This window comes from Primulina huaijiensis, unplaced genomic scaffold, assembly GCF_012295235.1.
Source record: "Primulina huaijiensis isolate GDHJ02 unplaced genomic scaffold, ASM1229523v2 scaffold20025, whole genome shotgun sequence".
NCBI lineage: Eukaryota > Viridiplantae > Streptophyta > Magnoliopsida > Lamiales > Gesneriaceae > Primulina > Primulina huaijiensis.
In genome coordinates, this window is record NW_027351963.1 from 579,439 (window position 1) to 590,968 (window position 11,530).

The following is an 11,530-nucleotide window of genomic DNA, read 5'->3' on the forward strand; positions in this document are numbered from 1 at the left end:
TTTTTTTTTTTTTTTTTGTATTTGTCTTTGTTTTCAATTTTTCTGGCTTCTTCCGACATATCCTAGTCACCGACTCTCCCCTTTTTGTCAGCGTGTTGCCCTTTAACCACTTGTGCTTATGTATAACTCCAGTGTTTGATTTTCTTATAGGTCATTCAGCAACTCATAAGGTGTAACCTAAGGTGTTATAACAAGGGATGGAGATTGGAGACCGGGGATTCATTGGATGTATTTTTAGAGCTCTACACACCAAATATCGTACTGCTGTGGACAAAATAATAGCAGGAGAGAGATAAAGAAAGAGAGTTTTGTCTGAGGAAATTGAGGGTTCTATTTATTGATTTTGATTTGATTGTATCTGTTTTTCTTTTATAGATTTTTTGGAATGGAATTGAATATCCAGAAACAATGTTTTTTTTTAGTTGATTGATTATTCTTTATCCTTGCTGCTGTCCTGAGAGTTGATTGTTATTCTGTTTGGAATAAGAAGAGAGTTTTTTTATCCTTTCCTAATTTGAATTGCTTAGGCGACAGAAGGTGTGAGTGCACTTCACTCAACATAACTTTTCTTTCTTTCCTTTTCACGAATTGGTGAAAATATACTTAATAAATCGTTGAGCGGAGGATAGTTCATGGGTAGCCCAGGATCGAATAATATACCCGCTGGAGCTCATGTTGGATTATCTGGGCCAATTTCAACTGGTGGCCCCACTGAATTCGATGTTATTAAGACCAGACAATTGGAAAAGGTTTGTTTTTTACATCTATTTTTTTATGTGCTTCTTGCTAATCCATTTATTCGTTTTTCAGAATTGATATATGTTCTGTTTGAGATTTAAGAACTTATTTTAATTGTGTTTTCTGACCATTTAATTAAGTTATCTATTGACAATGGGTTGATTATGAAAAGGGAATGGCTTTTTACCTTACCAGCGTTTTTGCTATCAGTTTCTTGCAGATGCAGGCTTGTATGAAAGTCATGAAGAAGCTATTAAGAGAGAGGAAGTTTTAGGGAGATTGGATCAGGTCATCTCTTGTAATATATAATTATCTAACTGTTAGTTGACCTGATGATAGATTACTGATCTGTGATATGTTCACAGATTGTGAAGACTTGGGTGAAGAATATTAGTCGTGCTAAAGGTTTTAATGAGCAGATGGTCCATGAGGCAAATGCGAAAATTTTCACTTTTGGTTCTTATAGACTTGGTGTACGGAATTTTATCTTCTTTTTTTCTTTACATTATTTTGGTTATTTTATATCATATTTTTCCATTTCCATTTTCATTTTCCTTTCATAATTTTCTTTTTGAATGATGTTTCCTGTTAATGGGATGCAACCATAGCTACTCCGAATTATTTGTGCTGTTAGTGGGATTCTGTGTATAAAGATGGTCTTTTTGGTGGTTGGCGAATCTCAAGACTATTAATGGTCCATCCTTTTTCTTAAGTGTTTTATGTAATTTTTAAGGTTTTATCCGAATAAATATTATGGTACCTGCTCTCCTGACTATTTTACACAGCCACAATTTAATTGGGCTGTTCTCATCTCGTGGTTATCGTACGTATTGATTGCTGATTCCTGTCATACTATTTATGTTTATATGATCGGTGATCTCTTAGGGCCAATTTCGTATACCACTCGCAAATTCATGAATGATCTCTTTCTTAGTCCGTTTTGTTTCATTGCTTATGGCCACAGAAGATCTGTACTAATTTCTTTATCTATGAAACTTAGTTAAAATTTGTGTTGCAATTTCAGAAATAATATTTGCTAGGCTTTTGAGCATCATCATATAAAGCAAGTTGAGTCAGATGGCTACATCACTTGATTTACTTGCAAAACACTGAAGCCTGTTAGATTTGTTGGCTGTGTTCTAAAAAATGCAGAGCAAAAGCATGTAAATGGATGACTAGAGGATGGACATAATGGGATTGTGATTCTTTTGTGTATTCCAATCTCATGTATTCTTAATCCAAATTTTGTGTACAAGTCTACGGAGATCAGTCAGATTTAAGATATTTTCATTTTGTACTTGAAGCTTTAACAAATTCATAATTAAGATATCTTCATTTTCTACTTGAAGCTTTAACAAATTGATAATTTCACTTTTGGGCGAAATATGATGTGGAGTTATATGTTTATTCTTAAAATGACGAGTCTGGGCCAGGAATAAATTACAGCTGAGAAATCTTATCTTGGTGTGTTGCAAAGTTATGAATTTATTCTCAACAAGTTCCGTAGGAATTGCCTCCAAAGATTTGATTATTTTATTTTTCATTATGTTTAATACTTGACAGGTGCACAGCCCTGGTGCAGATATTGATACATTGTGTGTTGGACCAAAACACGCTACTCGACATGTAGGTTACTTTCTTCATATTTGTACAATACCTGTGGAAATGAATAGTTGACAAGTGGGAAATATCACTTTTTATTTCACATGCAGGAAGACTTTTTTGGTGAACTTTACAGAATGTTGTCAGAGATGCCTGATGTACAAGAGCTGCATCCTGTACCAGATGCTCACGTGCCAGTCATGAAGTTCAAGTTCAATGGTGTTTCTATTGATCTGCTTTATGCAAATGTGTCTCTCTGGGTCATTCCCGAAGTGTGTAAATTTATCCTTGGTATTTTCATGCAATTTTATTGTAAGACATAGGATGCTAGTTTTTTATGATGTCGTGTACACCACCAGTAACTACTGCACGAAGTAGTTGGACTTGCGTGCTTGTATCTTGCTATTTGATTTGTTTCTTTTGTGATGTCTGTGCGAATCTGAATCAGCCATAGTTATGACTTGATGTACATAAATTACTGGTTTTAAGAGTATAATCTCACCTTTAAATCTAGCTTAACTAACAGTTGGCTGTTATTCACTGATGGATTCAAGCACTGATGATTCATCACATTTGGTTTTTCCCGTTGTGTAGGTGAAAATCTGAGGGTAACATTTAAGTATGTTTGTTGTTCGGTAACCAGATTGTTTTAAAATGGAGAAATGCTGCTTGGATGTATCCTCAATTCTGTTATTTTAAAATGGGGAAATGCCACTCCTATGCATTCTAAGTTCTGTGACAATTGGTTTCATTTTGTTTTGACAGTTGATGTCTTGAGACTATAACAATTTGGAACAGGATGTGTTTTAGGTCTACCAACTCTTTGTATCCTTTTTCTTGTCCAAGTTGCGTTGTTTTGTATATCAAAGTCCTTGCTTGGAGATTGCAATGCACTGGTATTTCCTTGATTACTTTTTTTGTCTTATTTGCTGGGCATATCCTTTCTTTTTTCTCCTTGAAACATAGCCGAAAATTTCTGCTTTCGAGTACTCTATGTTGTAGACTTGTTTTTGCCATTGAAATAAATGTGGTTCTCTGGATAATTACTAATTATGTTCCTTGAGCATCTTTACATGTCTGTCTCCAGGACTTGGATGTTTCACAAGATTCTATACTACAAAATGTAGATGATCAGACTGTTCGTAGTCTCAATGGATGCAGAGTGACTGATCAAATATTACGTTTGGTCCCAAATATTCAGGTGTGAATGCCGGGCCGGGTCTGCATATTAATTTTTGTTCTGAAAAATTCATTTTTTACTTAATATTTGTAACATTTAGAATTTCCGTACTGCTTTGCGAAGTATGAGGCTGTGGGCTAAACGCCGTGGAGTTTATTCAAATGTAAGTATATCAGGACTGTACTCGTTTTCTCAGCCATCCTGTGGTGTAGCAATATCAATTGTATAACCATTTTGACTATTTTTAATAACTCTCTTCTTCCTTTAATATGCTTTCTGATTTGGTCAGGTAACTGGTTTCCTTGGTGGCATTAATTGGGCATTGCTTGTTGCCCGAATTTGCCAGCTTTACCCAAATGCACTGGCCAGCATGCTGGTCTCTCGGTTTTTTCGGGTCTATAACTTGTGGCGCTGGCCTAATCCTGTTATGTTGTGTCCAATTGAAGAGGGATCTTTAGGGCTTTCTTTTTGGGATCCGAGAAGAAATTACAAGGACAGATTACATCTGATGCCCATAATTACGCCTGCATATCCCTGTATGAACTCTAGCTACAACGTGTCAAATAGCACATTGCGTGTCATGATGGAAGAATTTCGAAGAGGAAATGAAAATTGCGAGGTATTTCAGTTTGCTGTCACCTTTTTATGGTTTTGAGCATTTCTGTTCAAACTGTCGTTGGTTAGATATGCTTTTAGTGCTGTTATGATTTCATTCTCAATTCAGATGTTCTTCTTGCTTTAAACTGAGTTAATTCTCGGGATGGGATGGGATTAGATGTACTCTAGGATCTGCAGATTCTGGAAAAAAGCTCACGAGCGGCAGTCAGTCTTTACGGATTTTAGTTTTTACTGTTTTCATCTATTGACGGAACATGCTTATGCAGCCTAAGTTAGGCTTCAATACCTGCTAATAATACTAGCTATCACCTCACGTGCCTTTCATATGCTTCCTTATTTGTTCCAAGATCTACCAGTCCGATTTGTCATTTTATGCTTATACTAGCTTCTGTTATTTTTCATGAAAGACAATTGAAGCAAACAAGTCTATCTGGGATGCTCTTTTTGAACCTTTCGCTTTCTTTGAAGCGTACAAGAATTATCTACAGATAGATATAGCATCAGAGACTGATGAGGACTCGAGGAATTGGAAAGGTTGGGTTGAATCCCGAATACGCTTGCTTACTTTGAAGGTTAGCGGAAGTGTCTTCTTGAGCTCTTTGTTGTCGGGTTAAAACATGATATGTTGAGTTTATTCCTGTTGCATAATTTTCTTGTGGTCATTTGATTTTTATTCAGATTGAAAGGGACACAAATGGGGTACTTCAGTGCCATCCACACCCTGGTGAATTTTCAGACAAATCTAAGCCATTTCAACATAGTTATTTTATGGGCTTGCGAAGGAAACAAGACACTAATCCTCAGGAAGGCAAACAATTTGATATAAGGATGACGGTTGAGGATTTTAAAAGGGATGTTTATGCATACTCATTCTGGAAACCGACAATGTGGATTCATGTTTGTCATGTCAAACGAAAAGACATACCCAACTTCGTCTTCCCTGGTGGAACCCGTCCTTCACCTCCTGTTAAAAGTGCCAATGAGAGTCGCTCATCCCTAATGTCACTTGCGTCAAACACATCTCAAGCCGATACTGCAATGAGCCGGAAGAAGAGAAGACAAGATGAAGTCACCAAAGGAGTTAGCTTGTCAGGGTCCTCAAGCATGTCCATATCTACTAGTGATGCAACTTTGTTGGATGAAACTGTGGCAAGAAAACAATTCAAACGTGATTTTGATGACAGTGTAAATAACTCGAAACATTCTGAAGATATATCTGACAACCATGAGATTACAGGATTGGTTGTAAGCATGTCTTCTGTTGTGCCATCAGTTTCTTCGGTTGCTTCATCAGATTCATCGGCAAGAGAGAAGCCTGTTAACTCACATTTTTCTCTACGAACTGTTGGTCAAGAAGGATCTATGAAAATCATCAATGAGATTGTAGAAGGTATGGAACTGAAGAGTGAAGTTCAACGTCATGGCAAGGCAGAAGAAACTACTCCATTGGAGTTCATCTCAGAAAAGCAGGATGTAGGAGCAGGGGCAGCTGGGAAAGAGAATATTTCTTGCTCCAAGAATCAACAAAATGGGGACTCGGAAGAGCTGGAGGTCTTGTTGTCTTTCTTGATGCTTCTATCTGTATGCGTAATCGGTTTGTTTTATTATTGTTGGTGCTCTTGTAAAATGTCCAGTTGTGTTTGCTACTTTTTTTTTAATTTTTACTGGGTATGCTTGGTTGTAGAAAATATGGGCTATAGTGTTGCGTATGCATTTTCAATCTCGGCCACATTTGCATTTTTGAATTGGAGTTGATTATAAAGTTTGCTAGAGTTTCACTTTGTGTTGCAACTATTTGAGTTTTTGCAGCATAGATTAGTTTTACATCGAAATCCTTCTCATGTCTGCTGTTTACATATGCATGCCTTTATTTTTGTACCGTTCTAACCACCAGAGATACTACGTCTTAGAAAACTGGTTTCACATTATCATGCGTTGCTTTACGTGGGAGGAAAATTGACTTCTATCTTTGCCTCTTTACATGGATATAGCCCCTTGAGATGACAGCAACTCCTACCACAGAGTCGCCTTCTGCTAGCGTGACAGCGCAGAAGCCTCTTATCAGGTATTTTTCGTCAAAAGTTGACTGATTGTTCTGCCTCTTTTTTATTGTACACGGCCTAGTTGGTTGGTGATTCACTGGTATATTTGCAGGTTCAGTTTCACTTCTTTAGCAAAGGCAGGTAACTAATATAGCCTGAAGAGACTCGCATGCTGGAATCATGTTAAATATCGAAAACTCTCGAGTCTGCACCTGAAAGAGAACAAATTAAATGAAAGGGGTTTTCACCGAGGCAAGAGTGTTGGAGGCGTTACCTTGATGAAGTAATAAAAATTTGCAAATTTTAGCACATTCAACCCACAGATGTTACGGCCAAGGCGTGTATACCGCATTTGGGGTGCCTAAATTAATCGATGTGTACATTTTCCTTTTGTAAAATGTTGTGTGTTTATTTTCAAAATGCTTAACGCAATCAAAGTATTCGAATTTGGCCTAGTGCAACTCTTCGCTTTAGACTTTGATGACTTGGAATTTCTTCATTCTGTTTTAAAAGGGTTTTTTTTTTTATTAAAAAAAAAAATTTGAGTTGTAGCATCATTATTTCCCTTGTACTTATATTATATGAGTAGCAAATATGATCAAAATCATATCTGAAAATGCATAAATAGAAAAAGACAATTTGAGGATTAAATAATTTTTGCATCCACTTGAGAGTTTTTAAAATTTTAGTCAAGGACCAAATGTCTATGAAGATTTGCCAAGATATTTTGAACAACTCTCAAAATTATATAAAACTACTAGTTAATTCATATTGTTACAAGTAGTAATTTTATCATTATTAAACATTAATTGCTCAGATTCATTACCAACTCAAACTAATCAACCATTCATTTGCTAGCCAACGCTATTTTTAAGATTTGATATCATAATGTTTATTTATTTAATATAATTATCCTCACACCAAACAAAGTCTTGTTGATTTCATAAGCGAAGTTTCATCCATCTTTACATGATACGTATCACAAGTCGCAAAGTATGACAAAGTATGGTCACATAATAAATGTGTGTGTGTGTGTTTTTTTTTTTGTTGTAATATATACTTTTTATTAATCGATTTTATGTGTATATATATATATATATTATCAAATATTTTATTTTATACATTGTATTAAAAGTTACATGTATAAAAAGTTGATAATGATACATCATTTTTTTTTTTAAAAAAAATAATATTTAATTTATCCCGAAGTGATTGGAATAGGACACCACAAAGATAATTAACAAAGAATGATAGACGGCTTATCTTACTAGTATGAATTGTAGTCTGCGTTAGCTCGAGATGCACCAAATGCGAGTTGTCGCACCTTCTATTATATATATATATATATATATAGTTGAAATATGTGTATGTATATATGTACACGCCCATGTTAATTTTAAATATGATTATATATATATTTTAAAAATAATAAATAATATATTAATCCTTGAATTTTGTCGGATTACTTTTATATATATATATATATATATCTTACTAGTATGAATTGTAGTCTGCGTTAGCTCGAGATGCACCAAATGCGAGTTGTCGCACCTTCTATTATATATATATATATATATATATATAGACACACACACATTTTCACTTTCTTGCATGAAGCTTTTAGAAAAAAACTAATACGACAGAAGAGAAAAGAAAAATGGGTTTATTACACAACCAACTTTCCGACTCCGACTCAATCCTAATCTTCGCCGTCATCGTCATCGCCAAGAGCTTACGTTATCTGCACTCCATCGTCTCCACTATGATGCGCACCATCGGCCTCCTCTCTCCCCACTTCGATCGGCCGGATGATCATCACCACCAAGTCTATGACGTGGTAGGGTCCGGTCTAGCCAACTTAATCCTCCTCTGCGAGCAGCTGAGCATGAACCGGGAATCATCATTCCCAGTTCAACCAGATGACGTCGATTCGGATTGCGTCGTGTGCCTGAATCGACTAGGTGATGAAGGAGACTACGTGCGGAAGTTGGCATGCGGACACATGTTCCACAAGGATTGCTTTGCAGGCTGGCTCGATCAGCTCAACTTCAACTGCCCCATTTGCCGTCAGCCGTTGGCGCAGGATGATCGCTTGGATTGCACGCAGAGGCGCTTGGCTGGTGATCTCCTTTCGTCTTCTTAATTTATTTGACATTTTGTGGGTATAATATTTTATGCTATAATCTTTATTTTTCATCAATCTATTAATATGACTTTGATTGATTGTTGTGCTAAAAATCTTTTATTTATTTATTTATTTATTATTTGTTAGACATGAGATTACAGAATGGATGCGATAACAAGGCTTAATCAGTACTGACGATGTAATAAGATAAATAAATACCAAAATATATTTTCAAAATCCAAAATTTTGAAGATATAATTTTTAATTTATCCCAAAGTTTTCGGTTCACAAGAAACTAATAGGAAAAACAAACGACATGCAAGTTGAAGCAAACCAGATCACGATTGATCGACGCCAATAATTATGATCATCACATGAGTTTGTGTAACACATTACATGTTTGTGAAAGTGGACCACTTGCCATAAAGTATATGGCAGAATACATCTATATTATATAAAATATGAGTCCCATATCAATTAGTTTTTTTTAAAAAAAAAAATATATCATATACATTTAGATAAGTAATATTTATCATATAATTTATACATAATTACAATATCTAATTCACTTAAAAAAATTTAACATATTTAATATAATTGCATAATCGTTATCCAAATAATAATTAAAAATTATAACAAAATTTTATGAATCAATTTGATTTATTAATGATCCCATGATTCATATAACTCATAATAATTCTTATGATTTATGGTTGGGTTGGGTCGGGTCGGGTCGGGTCAACCCAACCCAACCAGTTAATTTTTGTGGGTCAGCTATCGAGTTCAACCCGATCTGACCCGAACTCGAAAATTACAAACCCAAATCTGATTTTTTCAGGTTGAATCGTGTGGGGTTGGTGGGTCGTATCTGATTTTTACACCCTTAATTACATCCATACTGGAAACAATTTTTGTTAGCAGTAATCGAATCAACTCGTTAAATCAGTCATAAATGAGAAGAAATCATGATTTTGTTAGCAATAATCGAATTATATTTATGATGACGATACAAAGTTAAAATTATCCTTCTCGACAGAAAATATGTTGATTTCATAGGAGATATATAATAGATTTTCGTTAAATAACCAACTACCAAGAAGAAATAAATCTTCAATCTCGCTGCAAAACGGGAAATGCTTTAACATGTCACAATTCCACAATAATTTTTTAAAGAATGTACCAACTTTCTGTCGATCTTCATCAAATCAACGGAATTCTTTTTCATATAAAATGATATATGTTAAGATTTCTCTCGTTTTTCTTTGTATGTGTTTTAACTATTTTCGTAATGGATCATGCCCAGATGAATAAGAACAACTCTACTGTTATCCCAGCAGCATTTCGAGGCCTACGGGTGCTACTGATTGATAACAATACAGAAACCTTGTTAAACACAGCATTAATCCTAGAAGGCTATTCTTACAAAGGTACATATTCTTGTTAGTCTATATTACATCAGATTCCTAGATAATACAACGAGCTTAGTGATCTTTTTCTTGATCTCTTCCAGTTACAACTACTGAACTTGCATCTGTGGCACTATCCATAGTCCAGGAACGTAAAGATCGGTTTGATCTTATCATGGCTGATTTCGACATGTCAGAAATGGACGGTATCAAGTTTGTTGAGAGCGTACAGTTAATTAAAGACTTTCCGATGCTATGTAAGATGTAGACTACCTCAAAAAATACTGTGTTTTTTCTTGGACTTTCTTTCGGCAAAAATTTAGGTTTCTGATAAAAGTTTACCTTTCTTAGTGATGTGTTCTGAACTAAAGAAAGAGGTGGTGAAAGAAGCCATGGCTAAGGGGGCATGCTACTTTATTAGAAAACCGATTTCCCCAGGGAAACTCAGGAATGTATGGCAGCATGTTTACAAAAGGAGAAGGCATGAAATTGAAAATACCAAAGATGATCAAGAAAATGTAACTGAAAGTAAGAAAATGATGGAGTATAAAGGAGTTGATACTGTGAAGGGATATGCCGTAGGTGAACAGGAAAACGAACAACTGGAGTTCAACGATCAAATTAAGAATAACCTTGACAAACTAGTCAATGCAAAAGAAGGAACTAAATTGTCAGAAATCTGCATAAAGAAGTCTCTGTCAGCAGAAAATGATGAATCAGAACTCAAAAGAAAAAGAACAAGAATGGCCAGCGATGACTTTGAACAAGAGAATTCGAGAAATATGAAGCCTTCTGGAGGTATAGGGAAGAAAGTGAAAGGCGAAGAGAGAACCGGTGAAAATATCGCAAGCTTGAGCTCCACCACAAATCTTCCGCTCAAGTTCAATGAATATATCAGTTCAATAGGAGAGAAAGGTACATATTTTGGATCTTCCTAGTTTAATTATCATGTTGCAAGTAAAACACATTTTCTTCCTTGACACACCTTAAATTTATTTACTTATGCGAGATTCAGAAATGTGGCCTGAAGCTGAAGGGATACAAGGGGTGATGGTGGTGCCTAATTCTGAGGAATTATCCAACAAATTTAAAGGGAGGCTTAATTCTAGCTACCTGGCACAGGAGTTACCTGTTCCTGCTATATCAGAAGATGCAGAAAGTTATTTCACAAAAATTAGGGATTCAGGCCACTTCCTGACGACTTTTAAGAGTTCACTTCAAGAAGCAAATATCGGAAAGGAGGAAAACCAATTCCAAAGAATAGATAATGCGACGGTAGAACTCGGTGAAGTAAACAAAGCAACCAATGTCCAACCTACTTCAAGTGATATTGGAGATGGTTCTGAATAGATAAGCTCTCTGATTGGGAACTATACGCATCAAGAACAGAGCAAATCGCTCAGACTTGACTTTTTAATTCACTTGACAGTCTGTATCATTCATTTTAGTCGATCCCAACTAATTAGAGACTTGGGTTTATATGATCTTGTAATAAATTACTGCAAAATGGATTTCAAGTATAAAATTAAATTGTTTTCTTGAAATGTCAATTGTGAATGTTGGAACGAACAGATATCTATGCAATTGACAGATTGTGACATGAAATCAACCTACATCTCAACATAATAATATTGTATCATCATGTTTCATGACGATAATACTTCTCAAATTTTAAAAAATTCTATTCTCTTAAGGAATGAAGATTTGTCATCAATCTAAAACTAAAATCGGATTTATCAATAGTCAATACATTCACTGCCAAAAGGTGATTCCAAACCTTAAATCCGACTTTATAATCAATAACACGGTAGATGAGATC

At 35.3% G+C, this 11,530-nt stretch overlaps 2 protein-coding genes across 8 annotated transcripts in view; both read left to right on the forward strand.

Annotated features, from left to right (window-relative positions):
• The window catches only part of LOC140966058 (nuclear poly(A) polymerase 1-like), a 6,799-nt gene extending 353 nt beyond the window's left edge, over positions 1–6,446 (forward strand). For 4 of the 7 annotated variants that reach the window (XM_073426356.1, XM_073426358.1, XM_073426359.1 and 1 more), the window contains 12 exons: positions 151–749; positions 949–1,026; positions 1,104–1,211; positions 2,302–2,364; positions 2,451–2,612; positions 3,428–3,541; positions 3,621–3,683; positions 3,810–4,139; positions 4,546–4,710; positions 4,817–5,689; positions 6,130–6,203; positions 6,293–6,446. In XM_073426356.1, the coding sequence (XP_073282457.1) occupies positions 633–749; positions 949–1,026; positions 1,104–1,211; positions 2,302–2,364; positions 2,451–2,612; positions 3,428–3,541; positions 3,621–3,683; positions 3,810–4,139; positions 4,546–4,710; positions 4,817–5,689; positions 6,130–6,203; positions 6,293–6,329 (2,184 nt within the window). In that variant the 5' untranslated portion in view covers positions 151–632 and the 3' untranslated portion in view covers positions 6,330–6,446. The other 3 variants (XM_073426357.1, XM_073426361.1, XM_073426362.1) reach the window with 2 other exon arrangements.
• Positions 6,447–7,764: 1,318 nt separating this feature from the next.
• Positions 7,765–11,197, forward strand: LOC140966118 (uncharacterized). Its single transcript, XM_073426464.1, has 5 exons — positions 7,765–8,300; positions 9,643–9,732; positions 9,816–9,968; positions 10,063–10,626; positions 10,727–11,197. The coding sequence occupies exons 1-5, from the start codon at positions 7,838–7,840 to the stop codon at positions 11,059–11,061; spliced, it is 1,605 nt and encodes a 534-aa protein (XP_073282565.1). The 5' UTR covers positions 7,765–7,837; the 3' UTR covers positions 11,062–11,197.
• The last annotated feature ends 333 nt before the right edge of the window (positions 11,198–11,530 follow it).

Coding starts and splice junctions, on each gene's coding strand:
- LOC140966118 (XM_073426464.1), top strand. CDS start 7,838: ATGGGTTTATTACACAACCAACTTTCCGACTCCGACTCAATCCTAATC. Junction 8,301..9,642: donor CACGCAGAGGCGCTTGGCTG/GTGATCTCCTTT, acceptor TTATCCCAGCAG/CATTTCGAGGCCTACGGGTG. Junction 9,733..9,815: donor AGAAGGCTATTCTTACAAAG/GTACATATTCTT, acceptor GATCTCTTCCAG/TTACAACTACTGAACTTGCA.